The sequence below is a fragment of the Pleurodeles waltl genome, chromosome 12 (assembly GCF_031143425.1).
Source record: "Pleurodeles waltl isolate 20211129_DDA chromosome 12, aPleWal1.hap1.20221129, whole genome shotgun sequence".
Classification (NCBI taxonomy): Eukaryota; Metazoa; Chordata; class Amphibia; order Caudata; family Salamandridae; genus Pleurodeles; species Pleurodeles waltl.
In genome coordinates, this window is record NC_090451.1 from 26,101,983 (window position 1) to 26,123,091 (window position 21,109).

The 21,109-nt window shown below is 51.4% G+C and overlaps 1 protein-coding gene across 1 annotated transcript in view; it reads right to left on the reverse strand.

The window, feature by feature from the left end:
* The window catches only part of FSTL3 (follistatin like 3), a 75,254-nt gene that overhangs the window by 10,490 nt on the left and 43,655 nt on the right, over positions 1-21,109 (reverse strand). Inside the window, exon 4 of the mRNA XM_069216373.1 lies at positions 476-706. Within this exon, the coding sequence (XP_069072474.1) occupies positions 476-706 (231 nt within the window). The remainder of the gene's footprint in view (positions 1-475; positions 707-21,109) is intronic.

The window sequence follows — 21,109 nt, forward strand, 5'->3', positions numbered from 1 at the left end:
CTACTGGGAGACGTTTTGATGCGGGTGCAGTCCGCTCCATCACCTGGAGGTCTGGACGAAATATTCATTCTACGGAGTAACCAGGGTCACTTTGGTAATGTCTCATTCATTTTTTGATGCAAAAATATACAATTACTCCCAGTCGCATAGTTGTGACTGCTTTTGTACACAACTCCTGCTGAAGGCAGACTGGCACAATGAGCTTAGTGGGTACAGACAGTGCCAGCCGCGCTGTTCATGCTCGCTTGGAGTTAGCCCTAGTTTCCCACCAAACAATGCTTTACCGGGTCCATTGTGCATGCAAGGGCGCTTTTTCCGCTAAGAAAATAGCAATTAATGCTGGATTACGGTCCTGGCAAACTTCTGTGTAATGTCATATTTTTGGTGTCATTTTGTGTGATTATACTACACAAATTACAGGAGTTACGCCCACCCCTAAATCTGGCCCCCATGAATGGAGGTGCCATGCACCCACCTGCTGCGCAGCTCCCGTAGTGGTGGACCCCGATAGAGCGCCCCAGGAAGCAGGTGGCCCTTCTCAGGTGGCACGCCGAGGGGTAGGTGACGTTGTTGTTCCCGCAGAGCATCTGGTCAGCGTCGGACGGATCTGGGCAGGGCGCCGCTCGGCATATCACACAGTGGGCGCTGCCAGTCTGGTCAACAACGCATGTGTGGGTTCCTGGACAGACAACAGCAGTGCAGCTCTCTGTGGAGAGAAATGGGCCTTTAGGGGCACTTTATAACTCACTGCCCCCCCCTAAAATCATACAGTCCAAGCAAAAAGCGGAGAACAAGTCAAGCATGGCAGCTCCAACACAGCGCCATCAACTCGGGGTGCCTCTCCCGGAGGTGGGGGGATTAAACCCTACACTATCTTTTCAACATCAAGAGATCTGGGGGTGAAAATCCCTCTTTTATGCACTAGAAAAGAGTGGGATTGTTATTTTCCAGCTAGTGTACCCCCACAATGCGGTGACACCCCTAGTGTGACAGACACGAGCCCTGCATGGCTCAGCATACTGTGCACCTATGGTGTTTCACCTTATAATGGCTCCAGGCAACTCTTATTAGATAGTGTTACGGTGTCTAGACAGCCAGGGCTCTCTTGGGTAGCTGTGGTGAGAAGCCAAGGCTTATCTAGAAGACATGTGAAGCACTTGCAATACCACAGTAGTCACAAGGTAGCTTATCACACCTGAAAGGAACAGTGCTGCAAAAATAAAAGTAATTTATTATAGGCACACCAAACTAGACTACCATAGGTATACCTCCCTCTGGAGGTATGAACAAACAAAATATTCACAGGTAAGTACTAGGGCAAAGCATACATTAGCAAGGGCTCTATAGGGGGGCCAAACCATATACTAAAAGAATGGAATGCGAAAGGGTGTTTCCAACCAGAGTGTATAGAGTGGTTTGCCCAGGGCTGGGAAAGAGTGGAACACCTAAAGGTACGTACCTAGAAGATCCCCAGCAACCGGGTGCAGAGAGGTAAGTTACCCGTCGTCCCATAGGCTAACATGGGGATGTCATGATTAGAGAAATGCAGAAACAGGACCAGGCCGGTGGAACCCAAAGGCGCAAACCGGGCGAGGAGAACCTGCAAAAGAAAGGGACGCAGTCCAGTCCACACAGGAGTGTCCAGGTGGAGCAGGAGGCAATGGCAACCCTTCTTTAGCTGAAGATCCAGGTCAACAGTGATGGATGGAGTCTAGCAGAGGGGTCCAGGAGCTACACAGAAGTTCCTGAAGTCACCTACGTGCTGTCCTTCGAAGGTCGCCGGATTGGAGACAGGACAGTGGTCAGGAGGACCACTAACAAGCACAGGCAAATGCAAAAGGAGCTGTTGGAAGTTTTGCAGAGCTGTGGAGGACCAGCAAGGTCCTGGGCACTCGACCCTTGGAAGGGAGTCAGGGTTGGTCCTCAAGATGCAGGAGATTCAGAAGAAGTAGTTGGAGCCCCCACAAGCAACCTACTGGCAGCAGTCATATTAAGTTGCAGTGAGGCCCAGTCAGCACACTTGAATAGAAGTCCCACAGTTGCTGGAGCTGCAGAGAGGTGACTGTCCTTGCAGAGGTAGAGTGCTGAGGGCAGGGGCTACTTGGAGCCTGAGGATCCCTCGTAGCAGGAGTCAACAAGCCTTGGTTGGAGCAACAGCTGCAGTGCACAGGAGTTCTGTACCATTGGCAGAGACAAGGGCTCACCATCTCCCATGATGGAAAGAAGGCCAAGAGGACCCAGTTGATCCCTCAGAACTACCACCTGTCTTGGAGAATCTTCGCAGATCCGAAGGACAGAAGAACCCACCAGCCGGACATCGTTGCCTTAGGTGCCTGCAGATGCAGGGGAGTGACTCCTTCACTCCAAGGGAGATTCCTGGTGGAGTAGAAGTCTTGCCGACCCCAGAGGATGCGCAGCCTTGGAGATGTTTCAGAGTGCTGACAGGAGCCACAGAAACAATGTTGCAAAGAGAAGTCTTCTCAGGTGGTGCAGTCTTTGCGGTTCCTGTGTAGCCCATCAGCGGTTCCAGAGGCCAGGAGCAGAAGATGTCTTGCAGAGAGTTCCTTCCAGTATCTTGCACAATGAATCTGGGGACCCACCCACAAGGGAGTCCCTAAATAGCCCAAAAAGAAGGTTTGGTCACTGTCTGAGGTGACCACCTATCAGAAGGGGTCACTGGCGTCAGGTACCTGACCTACCCAGTGAGCTGCTCCTAGGGGCCTCTGCACATGTTGGTTTCAAGATGGCAGAGCCAAGTGGCCACCTGGAGGAGCTCTGGGCACCACCCTAGGAGTGGAGATGGACAGGAGGCAGCTATTTTGTGGCTCTCCTTCTCTGACTTACTGTCAGGGAAGAGGATGCAGACAACTACACAGTTCTCAAGACAGCACTTTCAGATGGGTTTGGTCTCACAACTGAGCAATACAGAATCAAGATCAGAGAGACCAGGAAAGAGTTCCCTCAAGATTGGCTAGAGTTTGTGGCCTGTTCTGTAAAGGCTCTGGAAGGCTGGTTGCATGGGAGCAAAGTCAGTGATTATCAGGGCTTGTACAACCTAATCTTGAGAGAGCATATTTTAAATAACTGTGTCTGACTGTTGCATCAATACCTGGTGGACTCTGATCTGACCTCTCCCCAAGAACTGGGAAGGAAGGTACACAAATGGGTCTGCACCGGGGTGAGTAGGAAAACTCACACAGAGTGTGACCACAAAAAGAAAGACACAGTTAGGCACCAGAAGAAGGGTGGGGCAAAGAAAAATCTAATGAGTCCCCATCAGGCCCACAAAATTCCTCTGGGGGTTGGGGTCAAATCCTCTTCCTCCACCTTCAAAGAGCCTTGGTGCTATGTTTGTAAAAACAAAGGTCATAACACAGCTCCTCTCCCAAGAAAGGCACCAAGCCCACCACCACTACCAACCCTACTTCTACTTCCAGTGCCCCTAGCAATACCAGTAGTGGTGGGACTACTAACAGTAGTCAGTCCAAGAGTGTAGCTGGGCTCACTTTAGGGACTGAGCAGGGTCTGGGTTGCTTAGCGTGACCACTGAGGCAGTGTTAGTCTCTGATGGGGGCACTGACCTTGTCATCCTTGCCGCCTGTCCCCTTAACATGGGTAAGTACAGGCAGCATCCTCTGATAAATGGTGTTGAGGCCGAGGCCTACAGGGACACAGGTGCCAGTGTCACCTTGGTGACTGAAAAACTGGTGTCTCCTGAGAAACACCTACTTGGTCACCAGTACCAAGCGACTGATGCTCACAATAACACTGTGTGCCACCCCCTGGCAGTTATTGATTTCAACGGGGGTTGTTACTGGCCCTAAAAAGGTTGTAGTGTCCATAGACCTACCTGTAGAATGTCTAATATGGAACAACTTGGAGGCTTCAGCTTGGGCTGAAGTAGAGTTGGAGGCCCATGCAGCAATGCTGGGCACCCCAAGGCATATTTTTGCCCTTACAAGAGCACAGGCCAAACCACAGAAAGATCAGGGAAACTTGGAGCCTAGAACAGTGGCCCAATACCTTCCCAAACCCAAGAGTAGGAAGGGCAAGAAAGTGCCCCCTACTCCAGCCTCCAGTGAGGAATCAACCCCAGAGGGGGAAGAATCCACTCCCTTGGTAGAACCTACACCAGAGGAGCTGCAAGCTGAAACAGCTGAGCTCCTAGGTAAAGGGTGCCTGCCAGGGAGGAATTCAGTAGGGAACAAAGTACTTGTCCCACACTGGAGGGCTTAAGGCTTCAAGCTGTCACGCAAGAGGCAGGGAATGTCAGTGGCACCTATACATTGTACTGGGAAGACAGTCTTCTCTACTCAGAGCCAAGGGACCTCAAACCTGGTGCTACCAGGAGATTTGTGGTCCCTCTGAAGTATAGGCAATTTCTGTTAACCCTGGCACATGACATTCCTCTGGCAGGTCACCTGGGGCAAAGCAAAACTTGGGACAGGCTTGTCCCTCACTTTCACTGGCCCGATATGTCAGAAGACACCAAGGAGTTTTGTCACTCCTGTGTCACCTGTCAAGCTAGTGACACAACAGGTGGCACGCCAAACCCCCCTAATTCCACTTCCAGTGGCTGGGGTACCCTTTCAAATGGTTGGAGTTGATATTGTTGGCTCCCTTGGCTCTCCCACAGCCTCTGGGAACAGATTTATACTGGTGGTGGTGGACCCTGCCACCAGGTATCCAGAAGCTATTTCCCTTAGTGCCACTACAACCCCTGCAGTAGCCAAAGCCCTTTTTGGAATCTTTTCAACAGTAGGTTTTCCTAAAGAGGTGGTATCAGACAGAGGAACAAACTTCATGCCTGCATACCTGAAAGCAACGTGGAAAGAGTGTGGTGTTACATATAAGTTCACCACGCATAACCACCCCAAACCAACGGTTTGGTAGAAAGGTGTAATAAAACTCCCAAAGGGATGATAATGGGAATCTCTGAAAAACCCAGGAGTAAATGGGAAGTTGTGTTGCCATGCCTCCTCTTCACCTATAGGGAGGTCTCTCAGAAGGGGGTGGGCTACAGCCTATTTGAACTTCTGTTTGGGTAGCATTTTAGGGGTCCTCTTGCTCTTGTAAGAGAAGGCTGGGAGCAACCTCACAAACCTCCCAAGCAAGATATAGTGGACTATGTACTTGGCCTCAGATCTAGGATGGTTGAATACATGAAGAAGGCCACTAAAAACCAAGAGTTACAAAAACAAGGGCATGACCAGAAGGCGGTACTGACTGTATACCAGCCACGACATAAAGTGTGGGTCCTGAAGCCTGTGGCTCCCATTGCACTCCAAGACAAGTAGAGTGGTCCCCACACAATTGTGGGGAACAAGGGTGAGGTTACCTACTTGGTAGACCTAGGCACTCCCAGAAGCACCCTCAGGATGCTTAATGTGAATCATCTAAACCCCTTCTATGACATGTCTGATATGACAATGCTCATGGCAACTGATGAGGGACAGGAAGAGGAAAGTGACCCGCTACCTGAACTCTTCTCCCACACTGAAGCAGATGGCTCAGTTGATAGGGTTGTCCTTGCTGAGTGCCTCTCTGGTGTCCCAAAAAGAAGACTGCAGAAATCTCCTGGGACTGTTCTCACTGACACCTGGTCAAACCACTTGGTGTGAACACACCATTGACACGGGGGATAGTTTGGCCATTAAGAGTAAAATCTACAGGCAACCTGATCATGTCAGAGACTGCATCAAATCTTAAGTTCAGAAGATGTTAGACCTAGCAGTCATTGAGCCCTCAGACAGCCCTTGGGCTAGTCCTGTGGTACTTGTCCCAAAATCTCACTACCAGAATAGCAAAAGAGCTATGCGGTTTTGTGTTGACTACAGAGGACTCAACACTGTTACAAAAACAGATGCTCATCCTATCCCTAGGGCAGATGAGCTGATAGATACACTGGCCTCTGCCAAGTATATGTGCACCTTTGATGTAACTGCTGGCTATTGGTAGATTAAATGATCAAAGGATGCAAAGCCAAAAACAGCATTTTTAACCACTGGTGGGCACTATCACTTTACAGTGATGCCCTCTGGCCTCAAAATGCACCTGCCACATTTCAGAGGCAGGTGAACACAGTTCTCCAAGGATTGGAAGATGATAGTGCAGCTTATCTGGATGACATAGCTGTCTTTAGCTCCACCTGGGAGGATCACCTGGTCGACCTATGGAATGGTTTAGAGGCCCTGCAGAAGGCAGGCCTCACTATCAAGGTCTCCAAGTGCCAGATAGGGCAGGAGAAGGTTGTATATCTAGGCCACCTGCTAGGTGAGGGCCAGATTCAGCCAATGCAGGGGAAGATCCAAACCATTTTGGATTGGACTCCCCCTACTACTCAGACCCAGGTGAGAGCCTTTTTAGGCCACACTGGGTACTACAGGAGGTTAATTAAGAACTATGGCTCCATTGTAGGCACTCGTAATGATCTCACCTCAAAGGGAATGCCCAAGAAATTATTATGGACTGCTAGCTGTCAAAAAGCTTTTGAACATCTTAAACAGGCCCTGTGCTCTTCACCTATTTTAAGAAGCCCTGCTTACTCCAAGCAGTTCATAGTTCAGACAGATGCTTCTGATGTAAGGGTTTTGGCTGTATTATCGCAACATAATTCAGAGGGGCAGGACCAACCTGTAGCTTTTATAAGCAGAAGGTTGACCCCACCCCCAGAGAAAAGTGTTGGCCAACTATAGAAAGGGAGGCCTTTGTTGTGGTTTGGGCTTTGAAGAAGCTGAGGCAATACTTGTTTGGCACTCACTTCCTTGTTCAGACAGACCACAAGCCCCTTTTATGGTTAAAACAGATAAAAGGCGAAAGTCCCAAACTGTTGAGGTGGTCCATTTCCCTACAGTGAATGGACTATAAAGTGGAACATAGACCTGGGAGTAACCACTCCAATGCAGATGGACTCTCCAGATATTTCCACTTAGACAATGTAGACTCATCTGGGCAAGGTTAGCCTTATTGTCCTTCGTTTGGTGTGGTTGTGTAGGAAGGTAGCCTCTTTTTGGCATGGTTAACCCCACTTTCGCCTAATGTCAGTATGTTTTGACTGTGTATACTTGGATCCTGCTATCCAGGACCCCAGTGACTGTGCACTCTCCCTTTAAACTTGGTTGTCTGGACCACAAACACCCCACATATTGCATACTGGTGCCCCCTTATAAGTCCTTAGTATATGGTACCCTGGTATCCAGGCCATTGGGGCACCAGGGGTTCCCCATGGGCTACAGCATGTATTATGCCACCCATTGGAGCCCATGTAAAATGTTTGTGCATGCCTGACATTGCAGCCTGCGTGAAAAGGTGGATGCACCCTTTCACTTCAGGTTACTGAACCAGGACGATATAAGTCACCCCTATGGAAGGCCGTCCTAGCCCAGAGGGCAGGGGGCAGGTATTTGTGTGTGAGGGCACCCCTGCATGAACAGAGGTGCCCCCACAAACTCCAGCTCCATTTTCCTGGACTTCGTGAGTGCAGGGATGCCATTTTACATGTGTACTGGACATGGGTCACTACTTATTTCCAGCTACATAATGGTAACTCTGAACCTGGGCAAACCAGTATTGGTTTTATGATCCCATGCACTCTGGGGGCTCCATAGATGACCCCCAGCATTGCTCCTACAAGCTTTTCTATGGTTTTTTGGGCAGCCCACGCTGCTTCCACCCCTCAGACGGGTTTCTGCCCTCCTGCTGCTTGAACAGCTCAAGCCCAGGAATGCAGAATAAAGGCTCCATGGGCCTTTCTGCGACTCCTGGGTTTCTTGCTTGCGGGTCTTCTGTGGGGGCTGCCTCTTCTTCTTTGGACTCTCTGCACTGCCGAGGTATGCCCAGGACTATCCCCATGGGTTGAGTCCCCCTTGGATCTTTCCACTTTTCCACCGACCTCAACATGTGCCTTTGCCAAGGCTTGTTGGTGGTTTTTACGCACCAGACTGACTGCAATTCTTCGACTGGTGTGGGACGTCGACTGCATCACTCAGGAACTCTTCATCTACTCCAGTGCTGCACTGCTGACCGTCTTCGTCTCACCGTCGACCAACTCCTGCATCCACAGACACGTGGGTAGTGGCTCCTACCACCACTGGACACACAATCCAACTGAAACTGGACTTGGTCCCCTTCTTTTCCAGGTCTTCCTCTTCCAGGATTTACCTTTGGCTTCTTGAAGTTTTATCTGGGTCTTGCAATATTCTTTTCTGAATTCCTTTAGGTTGGTTTGTGGAGAACCCATAACTTACCTCTTCTCTCCTGGTCGCTGGGGCGCACCTTGATACTTACCTTTGGGATTTCCTGGATTCTCCAGCGCCCCTTTACTGATTCCATGTCCTTGGGTGTCTGCCCGACCTTCGCATTCCACTTTCTTACTATATGGTTTGGTGCCCCCCCCAGGCCTTCAGTACTGCCTATTGCTTTTCACTGTTTTCTATTGCTTTTCATGCCTATTTCTGATTACTACTGTACATATATAGTGTGCTTACTTACCTCCTATGGGAGTATTGCTTATCTAGTGTTTCAGTACTGTGTTACTATAATAAAGAGCCTTTATTTTTCGTAACATTGAGTATTTTCTTTAATGTGTGTAAGTGCTGTGTGACTACAGTGGTATTGCATGAGCTTTGCATGTCTCCTAGTTAAGCCTTGGCTGCTCAGCTACCCCTAGAGAGCCTGGCTTCTAGACACTGCCTACATTTCACTAATAAGGGATACCTGGACCTGGTGTAGGAACCTGGCTTTGTATATACTATATCAAAATGACATAAGGGCCCTCATTATGACCTCGGCGGTCTTCGCTGAAGACCGCCGAGGTCCCGCAGGACCGAAGACCGCCAGTGTTGGCGGACTTCCCCCAACCATATTATGACTGGTGGCGACCCTCCGTCATTTTTTGGTTGGAGAGCCGCCAGCAGCCATACTGGCGGTCGGCGGTGCAGTGGAGGTTGCTCCTCCGTCACCATCACGTCATCAGAACACCGCCCACCAAAATACGCTTCAGTATTCGGCGTGGCAGTGTTCTGGTGACGGGGTGCTGGCGGCGGAGCAGCCTCATGGAACCCCTTCCCTCCCGGACGACCACTGAGGAAGGTAAGGTGAACGTCCGACAGGGGAGGGAGCAGGGGGGTGTTGTGTGGTGTGTGCGTGAATGGGGGTGTGAGTGTTTAGAGGGGGTGTGGGTGTGTGTTTGTTTGCAGGGGGTGTGATGTGTGTAGTGGGGATGTAACGTGTATGTATGTGTGCATGTGTGCATGTATGTGCACGTGTATGTGTGTGAGTGTTGTGTGCGTGCGTGAGTGGGGGGGTATGTTTGGGGAGGCCCATGGAGGTCGGGGTAAGGGGAGGGGAGGGGGCCCTACCACCTTTGGGGGATGGTAAGGGCGTTGTGGGCGGGCTCTGTGGAGGGGGGCGGGCTAGACCCCTATCAGTGCCAGAGAAGGAATTCCCTGGCACTGATAGGGACTACCGCCATGGTTTTCGTGGTGGTTCAAAAACCATGCAATCCATGGCATTATGCGGGGTCATGATCCCACAGGCGGACTAGTAACGGCCTCCGGGCTGGAGACCGAGGTCTCCAGCCTGGCAGTCGTTACCGTCGTGGCGGACAGTGTGGTACATTGGTGGTTTGGCATGTGCGGTGGCCACTTAACCCCGTCCGCCAGGGTTGTAATGAGGGCCATAGTGTGCACAGAGTCCAGGGGTTACCCAGAGGCTTAACAGAGGCTAAAGTAGATAATACTAATGCTCTTTTGTGGTAGTGTGGTTGAGCAGTAGGCTTATCAGAGGGTAGTGCAAAGCATTTTTTGTGCACACACAGGCAATAGAAGAAGCACACACTCAATGACTTGAGTCCAGTGGCTTTTGTATAGCAAAAATAGATTTTCTTAATTTACTTCTAAAACCACAAGATTCAAGTTGCAGGTAAGTACATAACTTAATAAGTATTTCACATATGTATCAATACCACTTTGATTAGAATTGGCAAATTGTACAGTTTTTGAATACATAGCAATACTCTGTTTTAAAAGTTGACACTGCAATTTCAGAACAGTTCCTGGGGGGTCGAAAATGTAGTAAGTTTTGCAGGTAAGTACAACATTTACAGTTCCAGTCCCTTGGGTTAGGAAGTCCTCTGGCTGGGGTTCAAGTTAATCCCAAACACCCACCACCAGCAACACGGGGCCGGAAAGGGGCAGCGGTCAAAGTCAAGGCAAGTTTAACATGGACTCCTCTTGGAGAGTGGGGGCACTCGGTTTCAGATCTGCTGGCAGGTAAGTACCCACGTCTTTGAAGGGCAGACATGAGGGGTTTGGAGGAGCACCGGGGGGACCACAAGTAGGCATCAAACTCACACCCTAAGCAGCAAGTGGGGGCCGGGTGCAGGGTGCAAACAGAGCTTTCGGCTCCTAATGCTTTCCTATAAGGGGACCCTGGTGGTTACTTAGATGCTGCAGGCTGGATCCAGGGGGTTGGTTCAGAAAATCCACAGGCTGGACAAGTAGGAGGGCCGCCTGCTGAATGTTGCTGCACCGGAGGTCAGGTTCTCCAAGGCCTGGGGGCTGCAGGTGCAGTGTACATTTAGGCGTCAGATATCTTCGTCCGGAGCTTTCACAGTCAGGGGAGTCCTCTGGATTCACACTGCAGGTGTCGTCGTCGGGGGGCAGAAGAGAACAACCCAGGGTGGGCACTTGCTCAGAATCACCTGAGGGTCCTCTCTAGCCCGTTGGCGACTGGTGCAGAGTGGTCAGGATTAGCGGATCAGGGGAGGGTCTGGAGTCCTTGGCTGTCGTTTCTTCTTTGATAGGGCCTCTGTCCACAGGAGTTCTTGGTCCTTTGTGATGCAGGCAGCCCTCTGGAGGCTTGGCAGAGGTTGCTGGTCTTACAGGTTGCATCACTTTCTTTTTGCAGGTTCTTTGAAGCAGGAGACAGGCCAGTAGGGCTGGGGCCATGTGAGTTTTCACCTTCCTTCTTATCTGCTGGGGGTTCGGCTTAGCAGTCCTTCTTCTTTCTTGTCAGGTCACCAGGAATCTGGTAAGTTGGGTTCAGGGAGGCCCTTAAATCCTAGATTTAGGGGCATTTCAGGGGACAGAGGGCAATAGCCAATGGCTACTGTCCCTGAGGGTGGCTACACCCTTCTTGTGTCCACTCCCTTTGGGGAGGGAGCACAAACCTAACCCTATTGGTCCCTGGCCTCCAAACAAAGATGGAGGATTCTGCAGGAAGGGGGTCACCTCAGCTCTGGACACCTTAGAGGTGGAACTGGCTGGGGTGGTCTCTCCTCCCTGCTTTCCCTAATTTTCCCACTGGACTTGCCACCAAAATTGGAGCTTTGTCCAGGGGGCGGGCAACTCCAGTAGCTGGGATGCCCTGGGGCACTGTAACAAGAAGCCTGAGCCTTTGAGGCTCACCACCAGGTGTTAGAGTTCCTGCAGGGGGAGGTGTGAATCATCTCCACCCGGTGTAGGCTTTGTTTCTGGCAACCGAGAGCACAATTGCTCTCACCCCATGTGGCCAGAAACTTATCTCTTAGTGGCAGGCTGGCACAGACCAGTCAGTCCTGCACTAAAGGATTGGGTAAAATACAGGGGGCATCTCTAAGATGCCCACTAGGTGCATTGTTCAATAATTCCCACACAGGCATCAGTGTGGGTTTATTGTGCTGAGACGTTTGATACCAAACTTCCCAGTATTTAGTGAAGCCATTATGTTGCTGTGGAGTTCGTAATGACAAACTCCCAGACCATATACTCAATATGGCACTGCACTTACAATGTCTAAGAATGGACTTAGACACTATAGGGGCATATTGCTCATGCAGCTATGCCCTCATCGGTGGTATAGTGCACCCTGCCTTAGGGCTGGAAGGACTGCTAGAGGGGTGACTTACCTATGCCACAGGCAATGGTTTGTGGGCATGGCATCCTGAGAGGGGTGCCATGTCGACTTTGCCTTTTTCTCCCCACCAGCACACACAAGCTGCAGAGGTGAGGTATGTGCTTGGTGAGGGGTTCGCAGGGTGGCACAATACATGCTGCAGCCCATTGGGACCTTCCTTGGCCACAGAGCTCTTGATACCAAAGGTACCTTTTACAAGGGATTTATCTGGGTGCCAGGGGTGTGCCAATTGGGTACACAAAGGTACAGGTTTTGGGGAAAAACACTGGTGCTGAGGTGTCTGGTTAACAGGATTCCAGCACACTCAAACAAAGCTGGCATCAATATCAGGCAAAAAGTGGGAGGGGTATCCATGCCAACAAGGGCACTTTCCTACACCTGGTATAAGGTGATAATACCATAGGTACTCATCACACACCAGGGAAGCTTCCTACACTTGGTCTAGTGACCTGAAGTGAAAGGCTGCATGCACCATTTCACGTGGGCTGCAATGGCAGGCCAGCAGACACAGTTTGCATGGGCTCCCCATGGGTGGCATAATACATGCTGCAGCCAATGGGAGACCCCTGGTGCCCCAATGGCCTGAGTACCTACGTACCACATACCAGGGACATACATGGGTACACCATTAAGCCAAATTGGGTGTATGAAGTACCAAAACAACCAAATTTGTAGGAGAGAGGACATCACTGGGGTCCTGATTAGCAGGTTCCCAGTGAAAACAGTTGAAGCACACTGACATCAGTCAAAAAGAGGGACTTTCCTACACTCACTGTGCGCATGTGGGAGCCATTTTGGACTCCTGTGTGTCTTTGGCAGACAAGATGGAGGCTGCGTCTTCCAAACAACAACGTTAATTTGTAGAAAAGCAGAGCCAATGAAAGAGTGTCCTAGTGTAGGAGGCTGGTCTGGCTTGTAGTGGGTACCGAGGGGTACTTACACTCTGTACCAGGTCCAGTTATCCCTTATTAGTGTAGAAGAGGTGTTTCTAGCAGCTTAGGCTGGTAGAAGGTAGCTATAGCAGAGCAGCTTAGGCTGAACTAGGAGACATGCAAAGCTCCTACTATACCACTGGTGTCATATGCACAATATCATAAGAAAACACAATACACAGATATACTAAAAATAAAGGTACTTTATTTTTATGACAATATGCCAAAAGTATCTCAGTGAGTACCCTCAGTATGAGGATGACAAATATACACAAGATATATGTACACAATACCAAAAATTTGCAGTAATAGCAAAAGGAAGTAATGCAAGCAATGTAAAGTTACAGTAGATTGCAATAGGAGCACATAGGTATAGGGGCAACACAAACCATATACTCCAAAAGTGTAATGCGAATAACATATGGACCCCAAACCTATGTGAGCTTGTAGAGGGTCGCTGGGAATGTAAGAAAACAGTGAGGGTTAGAAAAATAGCCCACCCCAAGACCCTGAAAAGTAGCTGTAAAGTGCACCCCAGAGAGCACAGAAGTTGTGATAGGGGAATTCTGCAAGGAAGACCAACACCAGCAATGCAACCAAAGTGGATTTTCGGACGAGAGTACCTGTGGAACAAGGGGACCAAGTCCAAGAGTCGCGACAAAGTCGAGATTGGGCAGATGCCCATGAAATGCCAGCTGAGGGTGCAAAGATGCTGCCACCGGATGGTAGAAGCTGTGGATTCTGCAAGAACAAAGAGGGCTAGGAACTTCCCCTTTGGAGGATGGATGTCCCACGTCGTGAAGAAGCTTGCAGAGGTGTTCCCACACAGAAAGACCGCAAACAAGCCTTGCTAGCTGCAAGGATCGCGGATAGGGTTTTTGGATGCTGCTGTGGCCCAGGAGGGACCAGGATGTCGCTACTTGCGTGAGGAGACAGAGGGGGGGTCCAGCAAGACAGGGAGCCCTCACAGAAGCAGGCAGCACCCGCAGAAGTGCCGGAACAGGCACTACGAAGAGGAGTGAACCGGAGCTCACCCGAAGTCACAAAAGGAGATCCCACAACGCCGGAGGACAACTCAGGAGGTTGTGCACTGCAGGTTAGAGTGTCGGGGACCCAGGCTTGGCTGTGCACAAAGGAAATCCTGGAAGAGTGCACAAGAGCCAGAGCAGCTGCAAATCACGTGGTACCCAGCAATCCAGTCTAACGTGGGGAGGCAAGGACTTACCTCCACCAAACTTGGACTGAAGAGTCACTGGACTGTGGGAGTCACTTGGACAGAGTTGCTGAGTTCCAGGGACCACGCTCGTCGTGCTGAGAGGGGACCCAGAAGACCGGTGATGCAGTTCTTTTGGGTGCCTGCGGTTGCAGGGGGAAGATTCCGTTGACCCACGGGAGATTTCTTCAGAGCTCCTAGTGCAGAGAGGAGGCAGGCTACCCCCACAGCATGCACCACCAGGAAAACAGTCGAGAAGGCGGCAGGATCAGCGATACAAGGTTGCAGTAGTCGTCTTTGCTACTTTGTTGCGGTTTTGCAGGCGTCCTGAGCAGTCAGCGGTCGATCCTTTGGCAGAAGGTGAAGAGAGAGATGCAGAGGAACTCTGATGAGCTCTTGCATTCGTTATCTAAAGAACTCCCCAAAGCAGAGACCCTAAATAGCCAGAAAAGGAGGTTTGGCTACCTAGGAAGGAGGATAGGCTAGCAACACAGGTAAGAGCCTATCAGGAGGAGTCTCTGACGTCACCTGCTGGCACTGGCCACTCAGAGCAGTCCAGTGTGCCATCAGCACCTCTGTTTCCAAGATGGCAGAGGTTTCGAGCACACTGGAGGAGCTCTGGGCACCTCCCCTGGGAGGTGCAGGTCAGGGGAGTGGTCACTCCCCTTTCCTTTGTCCAGTTTCGCGCTAGAGCAGGGCTGGGGGATCCCTGAACCGGTGTAGACTGGCTTATGCAGAGATGGGCACCATCTGTGCCCATCAAAGCATTTCCAGAGGCTGGGGGAGGCTACTCCTCCCCAGCCCTGACACCTTTTTCCAAATGGAGAGGGTGTAACACCCTCTCTCTGAGGAAGTCCTTTGTTCTGCCTTCCTGGGCCAAGCCTGGCTGGACCCCAGGAGGGCAGAAACCTGTCTGAGGGGTTGGCAGCAGCAGCTGCAGTGAAACCCTGGGAAAGGTAGTTTGGGAGTACCCGGGTCTATGCTAGAGACTCGGGGGATCATGGAATTGTCTCCCCAATGTCAGAATGGCATTGGGTTGACAATTCCATGATCTTAGACATGTTACATGGCCATGTTCGGAGTTACCATTGTGACGCTATACATAGGTAGTGACCTATGTATAGTGCATGCGTGTAATGGTGTCCCCGCACTCACAAAGTCCGGGGAATTTGCCCTGAATGATGTGGGGGCACCTTGGCTAGTGCCAGGGTGCCCACACACTAAGTAACTTAGCACCCAACCTTTACCAGGTGAAGGTTAGACATATAGGTGACTTATAAGTTACTTAAGTGCAGTGGTAAATGGCTGTGAAATAACGTGGACGTTATTTCACTCAGGCTGCACTGGCAGGCCTGTGTAAGAATTGTCAGAGCTCCCTATGGGTGGCAAAAGAAATGCTGCAGCCCATAGGGATCTCCTGGAACCCCAATACCCTGGGTACCTCAGTACCATATACTAGGGAATTATAAGGGTGTTCCAGTATGCCAATGTGAATTGGTGAAATTGGTCACTAGCCTGTTAGTGACAATGTGTAAAGAGAGAGCATAACCACTGAGGTTCTGGTTAGCAGAGCCTCAGTGAGACAGTTAGTCATCACACAGGTAACACATACAGGGCACACTTATGAGCACTGGGGCCCTGGCTGGCAGGGTCCCAGTGACACATACACTAAAACAACATATATACAGTGAAATATGGGGGTAACATGCCAGGCAAGATGGTACTTTCCTACACCTAGTCCCTTTCAAGTGAGCCAAGGTCAGGAAAATGGAGGATGGGGAAAGACGTTCTGGCCCGTGTCCTGCTTCACTTCTCCCCAGTGGTGTGCTCAGGCAGCTTTGTGTAGTAATAAGGTAGGGTAGACACCAGCTCTCCTTTGGTGCCATTGTTTTGCAGCCGCAGACAGGGAATCCCAGATCCCTCCAACTACTCCTGCCAGGTCTACACATTAGAAGAGCTGTGGCTGCGCAGCCTGCGTGAGGAGACCCACTCCCCTGAAACCAGGCCTTGCCCAAACAAAGATGGCCGCTCAGGTGCATATTTGTGTAGCTCAAACTAGGACAAATGGCGGTAAAAACACCAAGGTAGTGACCAGGGTCTGTGCTGTGGACAGCTGTGTGGAGGACAAAGTGTCAGTGAGTTCCAGGGCTGGAGCCAGCTCCCCTGACATGCTCACATCCCAGTCTTTCTTCTAACTCATTTACTTTAAGCCCCGCCCCAACAGACTTTTGCACCTTCAGCTTATTCTGAGAGGTTTCATGTAGAATTTCTGAAAATGAAGGGATGACTCTTGGAATCAGGGGGCACCTCGGCTCCTCGTCGCTGCAGGGTCACTTTCTGCTGTATTGGGGGATCTGGCCCCCATGTGGCCCCCGCAGCACTCCCTCCTGGGACGCCTGCAGCTATGTTGTTGTGCTGCTTGTCTTACTCTCACAGAACTTTCTTAGAAAAAGCAGCATTTGTTTCAGAAGTACAGCACGTTCCTTCCTTGGCAGCCACAACATGGTTGGACAGATTTGATTTTTTAAGCACACACAATGTTTTTCCCCCATTTCCATTTTCCAAGAAAACAAAACTCAAGCGCTGCAGTCTTCTCGGTTCTTCTTGTGTTTGGGCTCCAAGAAGCAGGAGCCTTCAGAGGCTCAGTGACAGCTGCTGTCTGCTCGAGACAGAAGAGGGGGCGCTCAAGGCCCCCTGGGAGTGCAGCTCCCCCTCTCCGCACCCTGGGAGATGCACTGCTTCTTGGAGGTGGTTACATGAAGGTGGAGCAGGGGGTGCTACAGGTAAAGTTTGAGGTGCATTGGTAGAGCTGTGTGTTATCCCAGTACTGGACCAGCGGGCGAGTTGTAGGTAAGGATTGAGGTGCATTGGCAGAGCTGTGTGTTATCCCAGTACTGGACCAGCGGGCGAGCTCTAGGTAACGATTGAGGTGCATTGGTAGAGCTGTGTGTTATCCAAGTACTGGACCAGCGGGGGAGCTGTAGGTAAGGATTGAGGTGCATTGGTAGAGCTGTGTGTTATCCAAGTACTGGACCAGCGGGGGAGCTGTAGGTAAGGATTGAGGTGCATTGGAAGAGCTGTGTGTCGTCCCAGTACTGGACCAGCGGGGGAGCTGTAGGTAAGGACTGAGGTGCATTGGAAGAGCTGTGTGTTATCTCACTACTGGAACAGCAGAGGGTGCTGTTGATAAGGAACCAGGTGCATTGGAAGAGCTGTGTGTTATCCAAGTACTGGACCAGCAGGGGAGCTCTAGGTAAGGAATCAGGTGCATTGGCAGAGCCGTGTGTTATCCCAGTACTGGACCAGCAGGGGAGCTGTAGGTAAGGAATCAGGTGCATTGGCAGAGCTGTGTGTTCTCCCAGTACTGGACCAGCAGGGGGCTGTAGGTAAGGAATCAGGTGCTTTGGCAGAGCTATGTGTCGTCCCAGAACTGGACCAGCAGGAGGTGCTGTAGGTAAGGATTAAGGTGCACTGGAAGAGCTGTGTGTTATCCCAGTACTGGACCAGCAGGGGGCTGTAGGTAAGGAATCAGGTGCATTAGCAGAGCCGTGTGTTATCCCAGTACTGGACCAGCAGGGGAGCTGTAGGTAAGGAATCAGGTGCATTGGCAGAGCTGTGTGTCGTCCCAGTACTGGACCAGCAGGAGGTGCTGTAGGTAAGGATTAAGGTGCATTGGAAGAGCTGTGTGTTATCCCAGTACTGGACTAGCAGGGGGGCTGTAGGTAAGGATTGAGGTGCATTGGAAGAGCTGTGTGTTGTCCCAGTACTGGACCAGCCGGGGTGCTGTTGGTAAGGAACCAGGTGCATTTGCAGAGCAGTGTGTTATCCCAGCACTGGAACAGCAGGGGGGCTGTAGGTAAGGTATCATGTACATCGGCAGAGCTGTGCGTTATCCCAGTACTGGACCAGCAGGGGTACTGTAGGTAAGGTATCATGTACATTGGCAGAGCTGTGTGTTATCCCAGCACTGGAACAGCAGGGGGGCTGTAGGTAAGGTATCATGTACATTGGCAGAGCTGTGTGTTATCCCAGCACTGGAACAGCAGGGGGGCTGTAGGTAAGGATTGAGGTGCATTGGCAGAGCTGTGTGTTATCCCAGTACTGGACCAGCAGGGGTCTGTAGGTAAGGAATCAGGTGCATTGGCAGAGCTGTGTGTTGTCCCAGTACTGGAACAGCAGAGGGTACTGTTGGTAAGGAACCAGGTGCATTGGCAGAGCTGTGTGTTATCTCACTACTGGGCCAGCAGGGGAGCTGTAGGTAAGGAATGAGGTGCATTGGAAGAGCTGTGTGTTGTCTCACTACTGGCCAGCAGGGGAGGTGTAGGTAAGGATTCAGGTGCATTGGCAGAGCTGTGTATTATCTCACTACGGGCCAGCAAGGGAGCTGTAGGTAAGGTATCAGGTGCATTGGCAGAGCCGTGTGTTATCCCAGTACTGGACCAGCAGGGCTGCTGTAGGTCAGGAAACAGGTGCAGTGGCCGAGCTGTGTGTCGTCCCAGTACTGGACCAGCAGGGGTGCTGTAGTTACGGTATCAGGTGCATTGGTAGAGCTGTGTGTCATCCCAGTACTGTACTAGCAGGGGTGCTGTAGGTAAGGATTCAGGTGCATTGGCAGAGTTGTGTGTTATCCCAGTACTGGACCAGCAGGGGGTGCTGCAGGTCAGGTTTGAGGTGCATAGACAGAAGTGTGCACCACATGGAAGGGGCCCTGCAGGTTAACATTAAGGTGCTCTGGAGGAGCTCTGTGTGAGTGCCAGCACTGTAGCAGGTGTCACTGGCCAGGACTGAGGTGTACTGGCAGAGCTGCGTAGGACTGAGGTGTACTGGCAGAGCTGCGTAGGACTGAGGTGTACTGGCAGAGCTGCGTAGGACTGAGGTGCACTGGCAGAGCTGCGTAGGTCTGAGGTGTACTGGCAGAGCTGTGTAGGACTGGGGTGCACTGGCAGAACTGCGTAGGACTGAGGTGCACTGGCAGAGCTGCATGTGGGTGCCAGCACTGACACAGCAGCGGGAGCCGCTGGCCAGGACTGAGGTGCACTGGCAGAGCTGCGTAGGACTGAGGTGCACTGGCACCTGCTGGCCAGGACTGGGGTGCACTGGCAGAGCTGCGTAAGACTGAGGTGCACTGGCAGAGCTGCGTGTGGGTGCCAGCACTGACGCAGCAGCAGGTTCCGCTGGCCAGGACTGAGGTGCACTGGTAGAACTGCGTAGGACTGGGGTGCACTGGCAGAGCTGCGTAGGACTGGGGTGCACTGGCAGAGCTGCGTGTGGGTGCCAGCACTGACACAGCAGCGAGTGCCACTGGCCAGGACTGGGGTGCACTGGTAGAACTGCGTAGGACTGAGGTGCACTGGCAGAGCTGCGTGCGGGTGCCAGCACTGACGCAGTAGCGGGTCCCGCTTGCCAGGACTGAGGTGCACTGGCAGAGCGCCGTGTGGGTGCCAGTACTGGCACAGCAGCAGGTGCTGCTGGCCAGGACTGGGGTGCACTGGCAGAGCTGCATGTGGGTGCCAGCACTGACACAGCAGCAGGAGCCGCTGGCCAGGACTGAGGTGCACTGGCAGAGCTGCATAAGACTGAGGTGCACTGGCAGAGCTGCATGTGGGTGCCAGCACTGACACAGCAGCAGGAGCCGCTGGCCAGGACTGAGGTGCACTGGCAGAGCTGCATAAGACTGAGGTGCACTGGCAGAGCTGCGTGTGGGTGCCAGCACTGACACAGCAGTGGGTGCGGCTGGCCAGGACTGAGGTGCACTGGCAGAGCTGCGTAGGACCGGGGTGCACTGGCAGAGCTGCGTATGACTGGGGTGCACTAGCAGAGCTGTGTGTAGTTGCCAGCACTGACATAGTATGAGTTGTTTTGGCCATAACTCAGGTGCTTTGGAGGAGCTGCGTGTGGTTCTTAGCCCCAGAACTGGAAGTGGAGCATGGCTGTGGTGCCCTGGTGTGTGAATGTGTGTGTGGCAGGTGTTGGGGTGTTTAGAATTTGGGGTTTATCATGTGATCTTAGTTGTAACTTGAAAAAACGAGTTTGCTCCTTAAGAAGCTAGTATTGTGAAGACTGTGAAAGACGAGGCCCCTGGATAGCCAGCAGGGCTGGGGCAGAGTCATTCACCTGTTGTAGGAAGTTGGCTCTGTATATACTATCTCAAAGTAAGAGATAGTGTGCACAGAGTCCAAGGGTTCCCCTTAGAGGTTGATAGTTGCAAAAATATATAATTCTAATGCTCTATTTTGTGGTAGTGTAGTCGAGCAGTAGGCTTATCAGAGGGTAGTGTTAAGCATTTGTTGTACACACACAGGCAATACATGAGGAACACACACTCAAAGACTTAACTCCAGGCCAATAGTTTTTAAATAGAAAAATATATTTTCTTAATTTATTTTCAGAACCACAAGTTCAAGATTTGAAGTAAATACATAAAATGCAAGGTACTCCACACAGGTAAGTTAGGGACTTTGAATTAGAGCAATAACATATACAGTTTTTCTTAAAATGGCAATAAGCTATTTTAAAAGGGGACACACTGCAAAAATCAACAGTTCCTGAGGGAGGTAAGTAATGGTTAGTTTTTCAGGTAAGTAAGACACTTGCATAGGCAGCCCACCGTTGGGGGTTCAAGAAAACCCCAAAGTTACCACACCAGCAGCACAGGGCCGGTCAGGTGCAGAGGTTGAAGAGGTGCCCAAAACACATAGGTGCCTATGAAGAACAGGGGTTCTCTGGTTCCAGTCTGCCAGCAGGTAAGTACCCGCATCTTCAGAGGGCAGAGCAGGGAGGTTTTGTGGAGCACTGGGGGAGACACAAGTAGGCACACAAAACAAACCCTCAGCGGCACAAGGGCGGCCGGGTGCAGTGTGCAAAGCAGGCGTCGGGTTTTGTATTGGATTTCATGGAGGGACCGGGGGGTCACTCTTGCAGTGCAGGCAGGGCAGAGGGGGGGCTTCACGGGCCAGCCACTGACTGGGCTAGGCAGAGGGTCGCCTGGGGGTCACTCCTGCACTGAGGTTCGGTTCCTTCTGGTCCTGGGGGCTGCGGGTGCAGTGCTTGGTCCAGGCGTTGGGTTCCT